Genomic DNA, 21,376 nt, shown 5'->3' with positions numbered 1-21,376 from the left:
AGAGTCGCACACGGTTTTGGTTGGCATGTGTATTTGTCTTTTTTAATTGAAACAGCAATCCAGCTTCACAGGTGCTCTGCCACATAAAGACACATAACAGGAAAACGGTTATTATTTAAATCTGCTTCCACCAGGGCTTGCCGTTTAGTGGCATTCCCTTTTGCCTCTTGCGACCCAGCGGCGTCTGCTAAAAGCAAGCCTTAGAAAGTCGAGGCGATTTTAATCCATTTTAGCATTTTGATTTTTTAAAGTAGGAACACTTGGCTGCGCAACGTTGCTTTTCTGTTAGTTTTGCTTTTCATTTGCGTTGGAATGATCTTATAAATAGGAGCCTCAGGAACTCAGGTTCAGCAAACTGGAGCTCGGAAAATAAGCGATATCCGTGTGAATGGCGTTTTCCTTTGTGCAGGCTTGCTATTATTTCTATCGCATCAAGAATCTGGACGTCTCCAGCCCGGTTTCTGCCTCTGCTTCGACCTTTCATGCCTCTGCGCCTACTTCATTGTTCTTAGGGCTGAGTTTGGAGGTGCGGGAGAGGGTTTCACATTTCGACTGTTGAAAAGACCTGAATTAATTCCCTATTATTATAGCAGCAATAGAGACTATATATATAATGAGTCAAAAGCCACCAGGAAGTCCCATCTCAAATAACCTTTGCTGTTCATCTACATGGTAAACATATGGGTTTCAGAGTGAGGTCCCTCTATCCATTGGCTACTCTAACCTTAAAATCCTGGCAACCATAGATTTAATGACAGAATACAATAGAGATACAAGCTATAGAGATAAGACCCATCTCGCATCTTTTTCTGCTGTAAGAATCGCAAGATAGTACTTGTTGACACTTCCAGGTATATTGACATTCCAGGGATGTCAAGTGCTGACACCGGTCCTAAAAGATCTTCATTGGCTCCCAGTACGTTTCCGAGCACAATTCAATGTGTTGGTGCTGACCTTTAAAGCCCTAAGCGGCCTCTGCCCAGTATACCTGAAGGAGCATCTCCACCCCATCGTTCTGCCTGGACACTGAGGTCCAGCTCCGAGAGCCTTCTGGTGGTTCCCTCCTTGCGAGAAGTGAGGTTGCAGGGAACCAGGCAGAGGGCCTTCTCGGTAGTGGCACCTGCCCTGTGGAACGCCCTCCCAGCAGATGTCAAGGCAATAAACAACTACAGTGGTACATCAGGTTAAGAACTTAATTTGTTCTGGAGGTCCGTTCTTAACCTGAAACTGTTCTTAACCTGAGGTACCACTTTAGCTAATGGGGCCTCCCGCTGCCGCTGTGCCACCGCCGCACGATTTCTGTTCTCATCCTGAAGCAAAGTTCTTAACCCGAGGTACTATTTCTGGGTTAGCGGAATCTGTAACCTGACGCATCTGTAACCCGAGGTACCACTGTATTTTACTTTTAAAAGACAACTTAAGGCGGCCCTGTTTGGGGAAGTTTTAAATGTTTGATGCTGTATTGTTTTTAATATTTGGTTGGAAGCTGCACAGAGCGGCTGGGGAAACCCAGCCAGATGGGTGGGGTATAAATAAATAATAATAATTATTATTAAGTGCTAGTCTTGCCCACAGAGAAATATTAGTCTTCATACAGAATCAACGGATAACGGCGACGTTCCATTTTCACCAGAAATGCTGGCTGTGTGTCACACTTATTGATTTTTCTAAGGTTCCTTGTCCTGCGACGTGTGGCTAAGAACCGAAAGTGAAGGTGTGCGTCTTTAATGTATTTCTAGGGAGGAGAGCACGCGCAGACCAACTCCCCCCCCGCCCCCGCTCGCCTAAGAAATATAAGAGGAGGCGGAACCACTGACGTCAAAAGGGTCTAGCTCGATGTTTGCAGGTGCAATTTTCGAGTTATGTTTGAAGCCCCGACTAATCACATCTTGAGTGGCAATGGGGGGCAGCTGCTCACAGAAGAAATCTAGGAATTTATCCTTTGCAATCATTTAGCTCCCTCAATGTGGAAACATTTTTATGTGCTTTCAAAGTGTCCCCATTTGGGGAAACGGCGTAGAGAAAGGGGTCAACTGTACTCTTACCTCAGTGCCACAAATCCAGGCTAGATCAGAGTGATCTACACTAGATATTTAAAACAGTATCTTGTTCTATTTTATATTTGTGATTTTCAGTTATATACATTTCAATGGGTTTACAGTCATTCTAACATTTCAAAACTCGACTTCCTTCCTCTTTCTGAGGTTCCTTAAATTTATTTTTTACATTTCCTGCATATTCTAAATTAACATGACTTATTCTTTTAGTCATCTACTTTAAATATACGCTCTTATGAAACCGCAGATTATTACAATAATCCTGCCAATGTCCTTATTTGTTTACTGCAAATAGACATTTAAAACAGTATCCTGCGACTTTCAAGTCATGGCTTTCTCTGCCCCACCCCCACCCCAAAAACTGGGAACTGTAGTTTGTTAAGGGTGCTGATAATATTTAGGCCACCTGTGCTCCCTTCAGAGAGCTACAGTTTCCAGAATCACCTGGGGAAAGGCATTGATTGCTAAACCGCTCTGAGAATTGTAGCTCTGCGAGGGGAGTAGAGGGTCCTAACCCCTCTCATTAACTGTTTGTCCCTAGCTGCAGATCGTGGTTAAGGAGAGAGATTAACCGTGATCCCAGTGGTCCCAGCTGCATGTCAGGTCAAACCTTGGCTTAGCTGCCTGCTCCACAGTGCCATGCCAAAGGGACTGGGAAGGAACTAAGTGGGTGCCAGCTTGTCTCTCAGAGCCAGCACATTAGCATGGTTCCGGAAAGTTATAATTTTGCTTAATGTGACAGGTGAAGCAGGTTTCTTGCTTCTCTCTTAATACGATTTTTCTCTCATCCAGCCATTTCATTCTCTTTAAAATAAAACATCATGTAATTAACCTTTATTTATTTATTTGGGGTTAAAAAGGAACTTATTTATCTATAGTCCAAATATTCCTGAAGCCCTCAAGAAACTAAAGCAAAGGTGTTTGGAAAAGGGAAGTGTCATTTTATTTTTCAACAGTACGTATGATACCTAAGTTGTTCCACTGTTCACAAAAGCGCAAAGGACACTGTATGTATTAAATGTGATACCAGAAGCAAGTAAAACAATGCAAAGCATAAATAAAGCCTGCACCACATTTTCACTATGATACACTTGTAAGTGGCTGTTCAAATCGTATTTGCTTCAAATGGTTTCTCAGCGCACTCTCTAAAGATGTAGGATTCAGGTGTGTTCCAATCACTCCTAAAGTTAGGCAGCACAAAACCCTTAACAAATTCCCACATTGAATCGCAGTGTGTACAGAGTTGCTCCACCCGACATAACGCTCCCAGTCCAGCCAGGAGATTTCATATGCATTCTGGTGCTTTGAGATATGGCATGGGATTGATCCAGTGCAAACGTCAACAAGGCAAGTGACTAAGCATGGATCTCAGGATCACACAGCCTTAATCCAGACACTGTCTAGTGCTATCAGGTTTATACTGCTGGTCACTTCATCTTGTGTGAAAAGCTGGTGTTGGTGTGAATTAGTTTATCAAAGCTGACATCAGTAGTTGTTTAGTTCTGCGCACAACATGCAAAAGTTTCACCCCTCCACCCTTAAGAGTCTAGGTAGGGAATGTGGATGGTGGTACCATGTTGACATTCACATCTGAATGCTGATAGTCCCAGGTGAAATTTGCGGCTTTCCAAAACCTCCAGCAAATGCCAACACTCACTTAAAATCTATCTGTTATTTTGCAGTGCCCACATTCCAAGAAGTGAGACAAGATTCCTCTCTGACTGTCTTTCGCTGCTGAATGCTGAAAACCTTCTCCTGCATTCAGAACACCCAGCAGGCAAGGGAGAATACACCGAGTCCTTTAATAGTTTGAAAAAATAATTTATGTTAATAAATCTAACAAGGTTTGGGGAGGAGGGGAGAACCACATTCACCTGTGAAACGTCAGAATGGTACCTGCTGGGCTACCTTTTAAGGTTTAAGGCTTCATATGCTGTTCTAAGGAAAGGGAGTCACTTCAGTTCAGCTACATCAGGTGTGGGGAACCTTTGCCCCTCCAGATGTTGCTACACTACAACTCCATGGCCAATGGCCAGGGGTGATAATAACATAATTTAATAATAATTTATTATTTATACACCACCCATCTGGTTGGGTTCCCCCAGCCACTCTGGGCGGCTTCCAGCAAAATATTAAAATACAATTAATTCATCAAATATGAAAAGCTTCCCTAAACAGGGCTGCCTTCAGATGTCTTCTAAAAGTCAGATAGTTGTTTGTTTCTTTGACATCTGGTGGGAGGGCGTTCCAGAGGGCGTTGTAGTTTAGAAACATCTGGACACAAATTTCGTACGCCTGAACTACGTCAAAGATTCTCAAAGATTCTCAAGTGGAATCACCAGTAGCTAGGTTAAATCCAAGACAGGTCACATTTAATAAGAAGCTTTGAAAGGAATCTCCTTTCTGTTCACCCAGATAAGGATTCAGCATTTTACAAAAGCAGGCAAAACATTTTCTGCTCAGAGCATCTTTCCCAAGTCCATTTTATCTTGGAAGAGCAGAACAAAGGGTCACTCTCCATCTTCCGGTCAAGCGAACGTCCCCGACAAAGGATGGTAACCATTGTGCTCTTCTCTTTTGCAGGTCAGCACGCAGACACTAAGCATTCCAAAGAACTGAAATGAGAAGGTTATTGTTATTATTTTAAATAGAACCAGCAATGTTCATGGCGCTTAAAGAGTTTGAAAGTTGAATCCCCACCCCACTGCCCATGTTAAGGCCCCCTTTTGTAATCTATTTAAACTTAAATGGATGAAATGATTTAGTGGCTGTAAGGAGGTAAAGGTAAAGGGTAAAGGGACCCCTGACCATTAGGTCCAGTCATGACCGACTCTGGGGTTGCGGCGCTCATCTCGCTGTATTGGCCGAGGGAGCCGGCGTCTGTCCACAGACAGCTTCCGGGTAATGTGGCCAGTATAACTAAGCTGCTTCTGGCAAACCAGAGCAGCGCACAGAAACGCTGTTTACCTTCCCGCTGGAGTGGTACCTATTTATCTACTTGCACTTTGACGTGCTTTCAAATTGCTAGGTTGGCAGGAGCAGGGACCGAGCAACGGGAGCTCACCCCGTCGCGGGGATTCGAACTGCCGACCTTCTGATCAGCAAGCCCTAGGCTCTGTGGTTTAACCCACAATGCCACCCACGTGAGGAGATAGTTGGGTGTATTTGGGGGTTATGTACTTGGATTAGTTTTGAGTTCTGGGAATGTGCAGATTTTGGAAATGGCATCATGGGAGGAATTCAACGTTGCGCTTTGTCAAGCATTTCAGCTCGCCAGATGAAACAATTTCCCTTCTTCTCTGTGCCCCACATGTTGTTCTGGGGGTTCTTCTGACCCCCACAGAGCCAATATCGGGGGCACAGGTGGGGGCAGGGGAGAGGGTGGAAGCCCCATTGTGGAAGTGGAAGTCCTTGTGCAAGGCTTCCATGGATGGGACTCATTAGATGGGTAGCTCAGCTGGTAGAGCATGAGACTCTTAATTTTAAGGTCATGGGTTCAAGTCCTACGTTGGGTAAAGGATTCCTGCATTGTAGAGGCTACAACTACATGATCTTCGTGGTCCCTTCCAACTCTGCAGTGCTATGATTCTATGAATCATACCCTCTATGTTTCCTGTAACGTTTATGAAATGCTTATAACATTATTATGTCGCATTTTGATATATCTTGATATATCCTGATGTCTTGTATATTTGCATTTGTGGTTCTTTGTTGTTTTGCTTGGTTTCGAATGCGAAATTTGCACAGATTGCTTTTATTTATTCCTTTTCATTGGGATTCATAGGCCGCTGAGAGATTTCTGCTGAAATGCGAAAGGGTATACAGTGGAACCTTGGTTCTCAAATGGCTTAGTTGATGAACAAATCGGCTCCCGAACGCCACAAACCCGGAAGTAAGTGTTCTGGTTTTCGAATGTTTTTCGGAAGCGGAACGTCCAACACAACTTCTGCTTGAGTGCTGGAAGCTGCTGCAGCCAATCAGAACTGCGCCTTGGTTTTTGAACGTTTCGGAAGTCGAACGGACTCCCAGAAAGGATTACGTTGGAGAACCAAGGTTCCACTGTATAGGCTAACTATGAACATGAAATAAAAACACTGTCCCAGTGCCATTAGAACACCTGTCAGATTCTAGTTTCTTTAAAGGAGCACTACAGGCAATTGGGAAGCACTAAATTTTGCTTGCCTACAGGTGGCAATGTTGTTTGATTATGCTTTCAGAAACATACTGGATAATGGCAAGGCAAAGGCTAAGCAAACCAAGGATTCAGAGGGAATCAAAACTTAAGGCCCTGATGGATCAGGCCACAAAGTTTCACCTAGTTCATTCCCTCACCACGAACCAGCAACTGCCCTTCCTGGGGACTCTTCCCACTTTACAATTCTATGATATTACCAGAAAGGTCACATTCTGAACACGAAGGCAGTAGCAACACAAAACCGAACCAAACAAAAAATCAAAAGAAGCTAAAGGCAGGATAAAACAGAATTTTTAAACATCACCTGAAGTATAAAATGCCCAGGGCAAATTGGAAGGTTTCCACCTAGCACTGAAAAACTTGCACGGTAGCCTGAATCCTTTGTTTTGATTTAATGCTGTTTTGAAACTTGTTGTTTATGTTTTGAAACTTGTTGTTTAATTTATGGTTCAGACTGTGTACCTTTCTGCTCTGGGGCATTCGTGTCAAGGTCAGTGTATAAATACCTTCACAATGGCAAATCCTAGGATGACAAGCATAGCGTAGTTGAGGACACTCTGCAGAATAGACTCCACCTTCTCCTCACAGCCCTGCAGGGAGAATTTGCAGATGTAGGAGAGAGAGAGAGAGAGAGAGAGAGAGAGAGAGAGAGAGAATGGCCATTAAGGAAAGAGAAATCTATTTCGGCCCTCTCAATTTCCCCACCTTAAATTCAGTTCACACAATTTCTTAAGCAAATTGCATCTTTTTTTTAAAAAAAAAAAAAAAAAAAACCCTTGAAAGTTTTTCACCTTTCCAGTGTAATTTTCCTCCTAATAAACACATTTTTTTTTTTTTGGTATGCAATTTCCCCAACTTCGGTGCACTTTGTATGCTATCTTCACAAGCATGTACACGTTTGCACACATCGTTTGGGTTTGAGAACTGCACTGCAAAATTTGGACAAGGTCGAATTTCAAAGGTGGTGATGTTTTTGTTCCTGCTTTGGTTTGGGAAGGACAAGTTATGCTGTTTCCCATCAAAATGCTAACAGAATTGAATGTCTCCCCCATCCGTTACAGTTGCAGATATCAGCAGTTTACACCACTTCCACAAAAACAAAACAGGAAAGAACTGATGGCTGGATAAAGTGTCATTATTTTTGTTAGCCAGTGTGGAATCTCTGCCAGAACTGTTCTGAAGGGTAGCCAGAAATCCCGAATGTTAGGATTTTCAAAATCTTGCTGCTTTATTTACACCTTGCAATCATCTTAAGAGATGGATTGCACCAGCCTTGGGTTCCAGGTCCCCAGCAATTCTGTTATTCCCATGCAAGTCCTGAATGCAACGTGCCCTTACTTGTGTATTGAGAAACTTCAGGTCACTCAGCTGCCCTGTGCAGTTTTCCTTAATGACGTCTCGCTTGCAGCAGCTTACAGGAACGCTGTGGTTGCCGGTGGCATTGAACCATTGGCTACCAATCCAGTCGGTGTAGTTGTCGACTCCGCAACATTGAAGCTGCAAAGATTGAAATCGTGAATGAAAGCAAACAGGGTGTGTCACTTTCAAGAATGTGTGAGATCTCAAAAGTGTGTGTTACAAATCTTTAAACAAAAAAAGAACTGTTGCCTTGTTTGAGCCATCTTTAAAAAATGTACTGAGCCTCATGAAAACACCGCAATTACATTTTTGAAATGCATAATCAGAGGTTGCAGGGAGTCTGTTTTGACACAATTGTGTTACTAATACAAGACGTCTAAGTTCTGATACAAGGAGGCACAAGCGGCTAACCCTTACACTTGCACAAGGACCACTCTGCAATACACAGAGAGAATACAGTGGTACCTCGGGTTACAAACACTTTGGGTTACAGATTCCGCTAACCCGGAAATAGTACCTCGGGTTAAGAACTTTGCTTCAGGATGAGAACAGAAATCGTGCGGCGGCAGCGGGAGGCCGCGGGAGGCCCCATTAGCTAAAGTGGTCTTCAGGTTAAGAACAGTTTCAGGTTAAAAACAGAGCTCCGGAACAAATTAAGTTCGTAACCAGAGGTACCAGTGTATATGCAACTGATGCAAGAATCAAAAGAATAATGAAAGAGGCTCCAGCTAAAAGAAACTCGGCAAAAGCAATTGCAGTAAATAGATGATTATGTATCACAATTATGGAATTTAGCCAGTTGGTTTATACCAGTGGAAAAGCACATCTGCTATCACATTGAGCAAACATTTCCTGGACATAATTCCTCTGTCTGCAAAATATTTGTGTGACTTAAGAAGCTGACCGGTCGATTGTTTTTAAAAGCTGCAACTTTCAGTCTTGATGAAAATGTGGGATAGATTTAATGGGAATATGATCTCTGAAATAGGTTTCGCTTCTGTATTAAATCATTGTTTTTTACACTTAGTAAGTAGAACATAGGCCTTTTGAAATAAGAATGGATTGCACAAGATCAGGAAATGGCTTAGTTTAATTTTGCGAAACAACTACATTTGGGGTGAATGTGTGTCTCCAGAAGCCTTGTTCATCCAGCATTTGTCCTGATATGTTTGCACAAAGTCTGTGAGGTGGTTATATGACTCCTGCTCTTTACTGAATATCCACTCTGATTTGAACACATTCTTATTTGTTTGCACAGAGGTGATTTATGACTGCCTGTCAATCAGTTATTATACCACACTTTTCAGTGCTTTTGCTTATCACTTTTCCTTACCGCAAAAAAATCTATATATGTTTTTAAGTGGCTTTAGTGCCCAAGACTGTGTTAATTCAAGCTGACTGTGCAAACCTACATTCGCCATTATGTGATTGAATCCTTCCTGCAAAATATTGGCAGAATGGAAGGGAACCTTAAAGAAATTCACAAAGCAAAGCATCCCTTGTCCAACTGCACACTAAAAAACAACAACCCCTGAAACAGATTACAGTGGTACCTCAGGTTACATATGCTTCAGGTTACAGACGCTTCAGCTTACAGACTCCGCTAACCCAGAAATAGTACCTCAGGTTAAGAACTTTGCTTCAGGATGAGAACAGAAATCGTGCTCTGGCGGCGCGGTGGCAGCGGGAGGCCCCATTAGCTAAAGTGGTGCTTCAGGTTAAGAACAGTTTCAGGTTAAGAACGGACCTCCGGAACGAATTAAGTATTTAACCCAAGGTACCACTGTATCTGGAACAGCCCACTAGATATTTTTCCTGTAGTTATTTCTTTAAAAAGGGGGGGGAGGGGAAAAAACTGGAAGGAAACTGCAAACAGGATAAAGTATGCAAGATGAGCCAACATTCATAGTTCTAGGACTAATAACAGGATTTTCAACCAGAGGAGGAAGTTTGTGACGATAATTTTAAACAGAACATAAAGTTTCCCAACCTCTTGCTGTAAGTAATCTATGATGTGAGACTCTTCCGTTTTCCCATCATAGTTCTTGAATGATTGCACCATTGGTTCATGCAAATCTGTTTTTACCTGTAGGAAGACAGAAATGTGAGGGTTTTGTTCAAGAACGGAAAGCCCCTCAACTGCAAAAAACAGAGAAGATCATTGCAGCCCCTCAGCTGAGGAAAGCCTCTCCTCTAAAGTTGTATTTGTATTGGGAGGAAATTCCTCCTTTGTGATTTCTCTTTCTGAAGTGACAATCGCCAACAATAAAGAAAAGGGTTCAATGCCTTATTCTGCCTTCCTTGTGGACCCAGCAGTTCCCAGCACAGACTCCCTTCCCAGGTGATGATATTTGCATTTTTAAAAACCATTTCCAGAGTGATTTAACAACCAATCCCTCTTCACAGGAAACTCTGGGAATTGTAGCTCTGTGAGGGGAATAAGTAAAAGTAAAGGTAAAGGACCCCTGGACAGTTAAGTCCTGTCAAATTTGACTGTGGGGTTGCAGCGCTCATCTTGCTTTCAGTCCAAGGGAGCCGGCGTTTGTCTGCGTACAGCTTTTGCGGGTTGGGACAGAGCAGGCCTATGCAAACTCTGGCTCTCCAGATGTTTGGGACTACAATTCCCATCATCCCTGACCACTGGTCCTGTTAGCTAGGGATGATGGGAATTGTAGTCCCAAACATCTGGAGGGTCGGAGTTTGCCTATGCCTGGGACAGAGCAACGGGAGCTCACCCCAGCATGTGGATTTGAACTGCCGACCTCCCATCAGCAAGCCCAAGAGGCTCAGTGGTTTAGACCAGTGTTTCCCAACCGGTGTTTCCCAACTAGTGTGCCGCGAGACTTTGCCTGGTGTGCCGTGGGAGGGAGGCGGGTGAGTCGGGCGGCGAGAGGCGGGGCGGCGGCGGCGAGGAGAGGCCGCCCAGTGCGGGGCTCTCGCCGTCTGCCTGCCTGGCTGCCTGCGTGGCGCTGACGTCACGGGGCTGTAACGTGCCCCACATAGGCACGCGCGGGGCGGCGAGCGAGCTCCCTCCCACATCCCATCGCCGCTCACTTCGGCCGGCCTACTGGGCTGTCGCAGGCGGAAGGCCTGCGCATGCGCGAGGTTTTCGCACCTTCGGGATTGCCTTCACGCCTTCCTCCTCCCGGGTCCTTGAGAGCGCGGGAAGCGGCAGCGCGAGACCGGCGTTGAGCCTGGTAGGTATTGCGCTTGCCAGGGCAGTCATTTGGGAAATGAAAACTTGCAAAGCAAGCAACCAGTTCAATCTGAAGTACGTGTATGCTTAATATCCTGTATCTGAAACCTGTTCTGCCCCCTCCCCCACACTTGGTGCCATTTTCATCTACACATGCAGCAGAGTAAGTTGACCCAGAATAGTACCAATTCAGATGGCAGATGGGAGAATGACAGTGCTGAATGCTTTCCCATGTAGAACAGTCCCTGCAAATAAAAACCTAGCATATTTGGAAGAGGGATGCTAGCCTAACCATTACCTTCTATGCTGTTACTATTTTTTTTTTTTTTTTACATAAGTAAAAAGTGACCTTTCCCCATCTGGCATGGTGGTGTGCCTCGAGATTTTTTTTCATGAAACAAGTGTGCCTTTGCCCAAAAAAGGTTGGGAAACACTGGTTTAGACCGCAGCGTCACCTTTGAGGGGAATAGGCTTACCATAACAACTCTAGGCATCCTTAACAAACTGCAACTCCCACAATTCTTCGGGGTGCAGCCATGACTGCTTAAAGTTGCATCGTAGCGCTTTGAATGTATGCTGTGAAATTGGCTCTGGGTTGGTATGGTTAACCCCTGCTCTGGCCCAAAGCTCATCCGCACTCCCAGTTGTCCCAAGCCTAGAGAGTATGGGTCTGAGCAGTTATTTCTTTGACCCACTGCTTTCCCCTGGAAAACCTGCTCTTTAGTGCTAAATTGGAACAAATGGCAATTCATGGAAAACCCGATTGCTGTTTGTTCCGATTCAGCACTAAACTGTAGGTTTTCCTGGGGGAAGGTGGAGGGGTAAATGGAAAGGTGGTTGAGCCTCCCAGTCTTCATGGAATGAGAGAAATTCATAATTGCATTTCCACCACCCACCCACCTCGCCCACCTGCCCTCATCATTGGTACAGAGTACATACGTCTGTTTTTACCCACCTGTCCTTTGTAAATGAATCCAAGGACAAAAGCTGCCACTTCAGCAATGAAGACCAACAGGATAATGATCAGGAACTGGAGGAAAAGAAGAATTAGTTAGGAAGAGGCTGGTGTACAGGTGTTGTAGACATCTAAGATGACAGGCTGGGGTGAAGAAGCCTTGTGTGAGGGGTGGGGATGAGAGAGACCTGTTGCCTAGCATCACCTAGAGTCCTGTGTCCAATTCTGGGCACCACAATTTAAGAAGGATATTGACAAGCTAGAACACGTGCAGAGGATGATAAGCACAATGAGAAAGGGTCCAGAAACCAAGGCTTATGAGGAACGGTTGAGGGAGCTGGGTATGTTTACTCTGGAGAAGAGGAGACTGAGAAGTGATATGATATTGGTTGGTTGGTTGGCATCCATCTGTCTCGAGAAACAACGGAGTGAAGCCAAACCACTGGAGAATCACAGATATGATAGCCATCTACAAATATCTGAAGAGCTGCCACGTGGTGTAGTTCACATTAATGCTCCCATCCTCTTCTGAAGTCTTCTTAGTCATGACGGAATTCAGTCTCAAGTGGGCATGCTTAAGAGATCTCCAGCCACAAATTTTACATGGTAATTACCTTTCCTTCAAGAAACCTCCGTATTTTTCGCTCCATAAAACACACCAGACAATAAGACGCACCTAGTTTTTGGAGGAAGAAAACAAGAAAAAAAATATTCTGAATCCCAGAAGCCAGAACAGCAAGAGGGATCTGGCTTCTTGGATAGCCTCTTGCTGTTCTGGCTTCTGGGATAGCCGCGCGAAGACTATCCCGGACAGGGGAATAAAAGCTCCCCCAAGAGCCGCACTCCCTTTAAAGAGTGCACACACTCTTGGGGGCTTTTCTACGCATGCTCCACTCAGCTCTTTAAAGGGAGCACTAAGCAGAGCCTCCCGCCTGCATTCGCTCCATAAGACGCACACACATTTCTTCTTACTTTTTAGGAGGGGAAAAGTGCGTCTTATGGAGCGAAAAATATGGTACATGGCCCCAGCAACGGGAAGGTAAGCCATAGGGCAAGTGACTTGTCTGGAAGCGTGTGGACAGACACTTGGGGCTCATTCAGGCTTTCAGTTGTCCTGCCGCTTTCTCCCAGGAAAACCTGATATTTACCACTGAATCGGAATAAGCATCAATCAGGTTTTCAGCGGATTGACAGTTGCTCCGATTAAGCTCTAAAGAGCGGGTTTGTCTGGGAAAAGCTGTGGAGCAAACAGGAAACCATTCAGCCCCGTGGAAAAGTGGAAGTGTGGAGAAGCCCTTGTCCTCCCTGATTCCCTCTCTCTGGCACCATGGAATTGTTACAGAAGGCATTTTCAGTGACGCACTCCTTACTTACCACTCCCAACCCAATCTTGGATTCACGGATTGTAGCACAGCAGCCAATGAGGCCGATAACGAACATCACCACGGCAACACAAATGATGATGACAGCCGGCAGGAGAGGGTATTTATCCTGGAGGAAAGGGTCATATTCCTTGTAGGTGTTGAGGACGTATGCACCAACATAAGAAAGTCCAGCAGCTGCAGCCTTAATATAAAGCAAAACGTTGTTTCAAAATGGTATCAGATAAACCAGTTTAAACTACTATGACTTCCTCCCAGTGAACCCGAATGACTCCTTCCAAGACTGGTCTGTGCTGGATCTAGCCACAGGATTTGACCTAGTTTCCATATTGCTGCGAGACAACTTGCCTACTACAATTCAGAATTAATTTTTTTATTACCATATATTTTTTATTTTCAATGCAAAATTACAACAAAAATTACAAACATTGAATCTGAAATAAAACAGTACAAACAAGAAAAAAAAACAGAACACAAAAGAAAAAAGAACAAAAAACCAACAAAAAACAAAAACACACATCTACGAATAAAACCATATCAACATTCTAATCTAGTCATTACATACATATACACATATTGACTTCCTTCCTTTGTTCTAAGACCTCAAAATTTTTACTCTTTCTAAGTTGATGTGTCTAATGTAGATTACTTCTAGCTTTATACTTTTAACACCATTTTTTTCTTTCTTTAACCCTGCAAAGCATCATTCATTACATACCGATATGCTTACTCCAGAACAATGTTTTTTCATATACTCTTTAGCACATCCCCATTCTTTTAATAATTTTTGGTCCGATTGTCCCCTTATGAATTCTGTGAGTCTTGCCAGATTTATATATTCACAAAATTTAATTTGCCATTCTTTCATTGATGGAATTTTTCTCCCTTTCCAATATTTTGCTATGAGCATCCTGGCAGCTGTTGTCACATAGAGGAATACTTTCCTTTGATTGTCAGGAGTATCGTTTGTGATTATACCTAAAAGGAATGCCTCCGGTTTTTTACTAAAAGATATTTTAAACATCTTTTTGATTCCTTCATATATTTCATCCCAAAATTGTTTAATAGGTCGGCATTCCCACCACATGTGAAACATTGTTCCTATTTCTTTCTTGCATCTCCAACACAGGTATTTGATTTTAATTTATAAATTTTAGCCAATTTTACTGGAATTAAGTACCATTGATACACCATTTTCAGAGTTAACTTAAGAATAATAATAATAATAATAATAATAATAATAATTTATTATTTATACCCCGCCCATCTGGCTGGGCCTCCCCAGCCACTCTGGGCGGCTTCCATAAAAACCAAAAATACAATAAAATATCACACGTTAAAAACTTCCCTGAACAGGGCTGCCTTAAGATGTCTTCTGAATGTCAGGTAGTTGTTTATCGCTTTGACATCTGCGGGAAGGGTGTTCCACAGGGCGGGCGCCACTACCGAGAAGGCCCTCTGCCTGGTTCCCTGTAGCTTTGCTTCTCGCAGTGAGGGAACCGCCAGAAGGCCCTCGGCGCTGGACCTCAGCGTCCGGGCAGAATGATGGGGGTGGAGACGCTCCTTCAGGTAGACTGGACCGAGGCCGTTTAGGGCTTTAAAGGTCAGCACCAACACTTTGAATTGTGCTCGGAAACGTACTGGGAGCCAATGCAGGTCTTTCAAGACCGGTGTTATATGGTCTCGGCGGCCGCTCCCAGTCACCAGTCTAGCTGCCGCATTCTGGATTAGTTGTAGTTTCCGAGTCACCTTCAAAGGTAGCCCCATGTAGAGCGCATTGCAGTAGTCCAAGCGGGAGATAACCAGAGCATGCACCACTCTGGCGAGACAGTCCGCAGGCAGATAGGGTCTCAGCCTACGTACCAGATGGAGCTGGTAAACAGCTGCCCTGGACACAGATTTGACCTGTGCCTCCATGGACAGCTGTGAGTCCAAAATGACTCCCAGGCTGCGCACCTGGTCCTTCAGGGGCACAGTTACCCCATTCAGGACCAGGGAATCCTCCACACCTGCCCGCCTCCTGTCCCCCAAAAACAGTACTTCTGTCTTGTCAGGATTCAACCTCAATCTGTTAGCCGCCATCCATCCTCCAACCGCCTCCAGACACTCACACAGGACCTTAACCGCCTTCACTGGTTCTGATTTAAACGAGAGGTAGAGCTGGGTATCATCCGCATACTGATGAACACCCAGCCCAAACCTCCTGATGATCTCTCCCAGCGGCCGCATGTAGATGTTGAAAAGCATGGGGGAGAGGACAGAACCCTGAGGCACCCCACAAGTGAGAGCCCAGGGGTCTGAACACTCATCCCCCACCACCACTTTCTGAACACGGCCCAGGAGGAAGGAGCGGAACCACTGTATAACAGTGCCCCCAGCTCCCAGCCCCTCAAGACGGTCCAGAAGGATGCTATGGTCGATGGTATCGAACGCCGCTGAGAGATCCAGCAGAACTAGGAAACAGCTCTCACCTTTGTCCCTAGCCCGCCGGAGATCATCAACCAGTGCGACCAAGGCAGTTTCAGTCCCATGATGAGGCCTGAATCCCGACTGGAAGGGATCCAAATGGTCCGCTTCTTCCAGGCGTGCCTGGAGTTGTTCGGCAACCGCTCGCTCAATCACCTTGCCCAGGAATGGAAGATTTGAGACTGGGCGATAGTTGGCCATCGTGGCCGCATCTAAAGATGGTTTTTTAAGAAGCGGTTTAATAACCGCCTCTTTCAGCGGGTCTGGGAAGGCTCCCTCACGGAGGGAAGCGTTCACCACCCCACGAAGCCCATCGCCCAGCCCTTCCCGGCTTGCTTTTATTAGCCAGGATGGGCAAGGATCCAGGAGACAGGTGGTTGGTTTCACTCGTCCAAGCAGCCTGTCCACATCCTCGGAGGTAACAGATTGGAATTGATCCCACTCAACTTGACCAGACAGAACTCTTGCACTCTCCCGCCCCGGCCCTGCTCCCACGGTGGAGTCTACTTCTTCCCGAATCTGAGCGATTTTATCTGCAAAAAACTTTGCAAAATCATTGCAGGAGAACATGTGGCCCGTACTGGGCCCCGATGTTGCAGGTGGTTCCGCTAAATTGTGAACCACCTGAAAAAGTCTCCTGCTGCTGTTTTCTGCAGATGCAATAGAGGCGGTGAAGAAATTCTTCTTCGCCGTCGCTATCGCCACTTGGTAGGCTCGACGTTGAGCTCTAACCTGTGTCCGGTCAGATTCGGAATGAGTTATCCGCCACCGGCGCTCTAGCCGTCTCAACGATTGTTTCATTGCCCTCAGATCCGTGGAAAACCACGGGGCTGTCCGGGCTCCATGCAATCGGAGCGGGCGCTTCGGAGCCAAACAGTCAATAGCCCTGGTTAACTCCACATTCCAGCGGGCCACCAGGGAATCAGCTGAAAGGCCATCAACATGGGATAAAGCATCCCCTACCACTCTCTGGAAACCATTTGGATCCATTAAGTGGCGGGGGCGGACCATCCGAATTGGTCCCACCTCCCTGCAGAGGGGATGGGTCGCAGAGAAGTCCAGTTGCACCAGGAAGTGATCTGACCATGGCACTTCTTTCGTTTCGCTTTTACTTAGTGTCAGATCACCAACATCCATAGAGGTAAACACCAGGTCCAAGGCATGTCCACGGCTATGGGTTGGGCCAGACTTATTCAGGGACAGCCCCATGGAGGCCATGCTTTCCACGAAGTCCCGAGCGGCCCCTTGTAAGGTCGTGTCGGCATGGATGTTAAAATCCCCTAGGACGACCAAGCTAGGTGTCTCCAGGAGAACATCCGCCACGACCTGAAGCAGCTCGGACAGGGAATCCTTGGTGCAGCGGGGAGGTCGGTACACCAAAAGGAATCCTGTACTGCCCCTATTGCCCAACTTCCAGAACATGCACTCAGAAAACTGGGTCTTCCCAATAGGACGCCTGGTGCAAACTAATGACTTCCTAAAAATCACTGCAACCCCCCCTCCCCGCCCACATGACCTGGGTTGCTGTGCGTAAGAGAAACCTGGTGGACAAGCAGCGGCAAGAACAGGCCCATCTGCTTCACCCAACCAAGTCTCTGTTACACAAGCCAGGTCAAATCCTCCATCCATGATCAAGTCATGGATGGCAGTGGTCTTATGAATCATTGACCTGGCATTGCACAGCAGCACCTTCAGGCTATGTGGGTATCCCTTGCTGATTCTAGTATCCGTCTGGACAGGACCAGACCCGGAGGCAGGGATAGTCCTCAAACAACGACTAAACCTGCCTCCTCTGTAATGACATGATCTGGTCTTAGCGTAACTCCTCCTCCTACCCGTGATCACCGAGATCGGATGTCCCAGTGCATCCCCCCCTGAACATCCCTGCTGAATCAGACCAAAAGTCCATCACCCTGTTCTCACAGTGGTCAACCAGTAGTGTGATGGCCTGGGATTCCGAGTCTGGGAGTGAACCGGAGGAATCCCAGCCGGCACAGGAGTCCCCGCCTCCAGGGCCGGCTGAACTGGGGCAAGGCCTAGATGCTGAGGAGCCTGCACCTGTGCCAGATCCTCAGGGGCAGGCACCAGGTGAGACCATTCTGGCCCCAGAGATGCTGGAGGACTCAGTGGCTACAAGTGAGCCTCCCCCGGGGCCCAATAACCCTTCGGCCTCTCCTGAACTGCAGAGGCTTAGGGCAGAGAGGCGAAGGGAACTGGTCTCTCCCAGGAGGAGTGCTCGCCTTAAGGCCAGGAGAGGCGGGGCTCCTGGGGGCCGGGGCCGCCCCCAGCCTTAGAAGAAGATAAAGGTCAGGCAGCCCGGTCCCAGGTTGCGGGAGCAACGTCGTTGTGGAGTACCTGCTTTACCCAGACCTAGATCTGCACTCCCAGTGTGCCTGTTCCTCGCCCGGCTTCCTGCTCCTGTCTCTCCGGTGTTCCTGTTCCTCGCCCGGCTGCCCGCTGCTGACCCACCAGTGTTCCTGTTCCCCGCCTGGCTCCCTGCTTCTGCTCTACCAGTGCTCCTGTTACCCGCCTGGCTTCCTGCTGCTGCCCTACCAGCGTTCCTGCTTCCCCGCCCGGCTCCCTGTTTTGGACCTCGCGTCTCATCTATAGATCGTCTACCCTGCTAGTGACTCTGGACTGAACTTCGGATACGGTATTAGTACCTCCCCCCCCCCCCCGGGACCAGCACAAGTAGTGTGTCTCCAGGTTCTGATGTTGCTTTGCTCTGAGTCCTGACGAAGACCAGCAGGGGAACTTGGTGTTAGATAAGCTTTGATCCCCAACCAAACAGTACAACCAGGAGGCTGACCCTTTCTGCCGCATCTGTTACCCGAGGACATAGTCTCACGTTGCCAAATGATAGGGCCAGGCCTGAACGAACATTATAGGTCTTCTAGGGAAACTATGAGCTCATCTTTGGAACAAAGACGCCAACTAATCATCTGTCAGCGGTCAACAGTCTTATTTGCTCTCAGTATAATTCTAACCATGTGCTAGGCCTTAAATTAAGTCCATCAGCCATAAGACCGACATTTGTCATGCTTCTGATTTAAAAATACATTTCGTTCTGAAACGGCGGTTGATTATTACAGCGGTCATGGAAAACTTCCTTCTGAAAAATGTTCCTTCCTACAGAGAAAGCCTCTAGTTGAAAGGAAAGGCAGACTCTATTAACAGACTTCACCAACCTGGTGCCCTTTGGAAAGTTTGGACTGCAACTCACATAAGCCCCAACCAGTAGAGTTGTGCTGACTGGGGCTGATAGCAAATTTGCTGCGGACAGGCAACGGTTAGCTTTCCAGTTGTGTGATCTGACACATCAACACAACGGTGAAAACACTTGCAATTCAACCATTGCACCGCACCAGCAAGAGCATGGGTAGGGAAACTAAGGCCCGGAGGCCTACAGACTGTCCGGGAATCAGCCTGTTTTTACATGAGTAGAATGTGTCCTTTTATTTAAAATGCATCTCTGGGTTATTTGTGGGGCATAGGAATTTGTTCTTTTTTTTCCCTTTCCAAAATATAATCCGGGCCCCCCACAAGGTCTGAGGGACAGTGGACCGGCCCTCTGCTGGAAAAGTTTGCTGACCCCTGAGCAAGAGTTCTCATTTGTTAGTTCTAGTTAAAGGTAAAGGTAAAGGGACCCATGACCATTAGGTCCAGTCGTGGCCGACTCTGGGGTTGTGGCGCTCATCTCGCTTTATTGGCCGAGAGAGCCGGCGTACAGCTTCCGGGTCGTGTGGCCGGCATGAGTAAGCCGCTTCTAGCGAACCAGAGCAGCACACGGAAACGCTGTTTACCTTCCCGCAAGAGCATAGCTGTCAACTTACAGATTTGAAAATAAGGGACCAGCGGCCTTGAAAATAAGGGACCAGCAGCCAAAATAAGGGACCTGCGGCCTCACCTGTTCCAGGCACTCCAGTCTTCCTGTCCTCCTGCAGTCTGGTCAAACTCATGCTGGTAGCTTCGAGAACACTGTCCAACCAACTTTGTAACCAGAGGTTCAACTGAATAGAATTTGAATCACATGCACCACAAGGCCTATGCAGCCTCAACTTAAGATGGCTTCCCGGCCTGGCTTTGCACTGCAAAGTTTGCAGCAGCACATGCAACAAAATGGCGTCCAGCATTCAAAAACCCCCTCAGCTTGCATTAACTAGCCACACACAAGGCATGCAAGCTCCACCCCCAGTCGTTCTTAGACTTCTTATTGGGTGAGCAACACAGCCAAGCAACACAGTTGGAGCCTCCCTCCTCCCTGGCCGGCAGGGAGGGAGGGAGAGGAGCTGCTTCCTTTGAAATTTAAGGGAAATTTAAGGGACATCCATCAATAAGGGACAGCAGCGGGACATGGCGCTGGAATAAGGGACTGTCCCTTCAAATAAGGGACACTTGACAGCTATGCGCTAGAGCGGTACCTATTTATCTACTTGCACTTTGACGTGCTTTCGAACTGCTAGGTTGGCATGAGCAGGGACCAAGCAACGGGAGCTCACCCTGTCGCAGGGATTTGAACCGCCGACCTTCTGATCGGCAAGTCCTAGGCTCTGTGGTTTAACCCACAGCACCACCCGCATCCCTAGTTCTGGTTACCTGACCTAAAAAAACCTGGCAGGATGTAGTGGAGTGTATACAACACAAACAAAGACAAACATACTCAAATACAAAATATTAAGAGGACAAATTTGCTTGGAAATTCTGCACGCCAAGCCGAACAATAAGGAACATGATGAGGCAGACTCGTGTGATGTAGTTCGTGATATTAACTTGTCATACTATTAAAAGTGCAAATGCTTCCTCTTTTGCCGTGCTAGCTTGGACATCACAGCACTTAAAAACAACGTCAGTTCCCAGAAACTAAACCCTGTTAAATGCATCAGAACTGATTTGTAATAGAGACTTGCATACATAGACTTGCAGTCTTTGTGGCTCCTTCCTTTCAACATAGGAAGAGATAAGTTTAAAAGGCTCGTCTGTAGCAACAAACACAGCTTCCCAGAAGGCTTCTTAAAGGCACAAACAAACCTATCAATCTTCCAGTTATTTCACAGTACTTTTTTTAAAAGGGGAATATATGCTAGGGTTGCCGTATTTCAATTAGTGAAAATCCAGACACACAGATTATGGGGTGGGGGCAAAGTTATTGAGCTTTTTTTAGTTTTGTTGTTGAACTTTTTGAGCAAAATCACAAAAGTGGACCTTTTGGAGCTTTTTTAAAAATAAAATCGCCAAAAACTACACTGCCGACATGCGTTGCCATACGTCCAGATTTTCCGGAACATTTTTGCCAATTTCTGCCCGGACACTGCTTCCGACAGCATTATTCCAAGCATGTTCTGGAAATGTCTCGGTATGTCCAGACGTACAGCAACCCTAATATACACTTAGACTGTATTTGCAAAATCTGAAGATGGAGAAGGGACCGCAAAGATCTATCTCCACCAAAGATTGACAAATTGAAAAAAATAAGCTGTGCCGAATTACAACCCAGAGAGCTCCACTGTACTGTTAATAAAAGCATCCACAGAAGCCAGCTAGATACCTTCCCCAAAAGAATCCTAGGAACTAATTTGTTAAGGGTGCTAAGAGTCATGGGGAGACCCCCTATTCCACTCTCGGAACTGCAATTCCAGAGTTCTTTGGGAAAGAAGGATTGACTATTCCAACGCACTGAGGACTGTGGCTCTGGGAGGGGAATAGTGGTTCACCAAGCAACTCTCTAGTGATGTATGGAAGTGAGAGTTGGACCATAAAGAAGGCTGA

The 21,376-nt window shown here is 46.2% G+C and overlaps 1 protein-coding gene across 1 annotated transcript in view; it reads right to left on the bottom strand.

Moving 5' to 3' along the window:
- Positions 1 to 2,977: 2,977 nt before the first annotated feature.
- Positions 2,978 to 21,376, bottom strand: part of LOC309543052 (tetraspanin-36-like) — a 30,357-nt gene continuing 11,958 nt past the window's right edge. Inside the window, exons 2-7 of the mRNA XM_082242270.1 lie at positions 13,137 to 13,328; positions 11,763 to 11,837; positions 9,602 to 9,697; positions 7,591 to 7,749; positions 6,759 to 6,842; positions 2,978 to 4,672 (exon numbers count right to left, since the gene is read on the bottom strand). Coding sequence (XP_082098396.1) covers positions 4,586 to 4,672; positions 6,759 to 6,842; positions 7,591 to 7,749; positions 9,602 to 9,697; positions 11,763 to 11,837; positions 13,137 to 13,328 — 693 coding nt within the window. The 3' untranslated portion in view covers positions 2,978 to 4,585. The remainder of the gene's footprint in view (positions 4,673 to 6,758; positions 6,843 to 7,590; positions 7,750 to 9,601; positions 9,698 to 11,762; positions 11,838 to 13,136; positions 13,329 to 21,376) is intronic.

The sequence above is a fragment of the Podarcis vaucheri genome (genome assembly GCF_965113315.1).
Source record: "Podarcis vaucheri genome assembly, chromosome: 11".
Taxonomy (NCBI): Eukaryota; Metazoa; Chordata; class Lepidosauria; order Squamata; family Lacertidae; genus Podarcis; species Podarcis vaucheri.
Note: the sequence above shows the minus strand (reverse complement) of the source record. Positions and strands in the feature narration are given on the sequence as shown.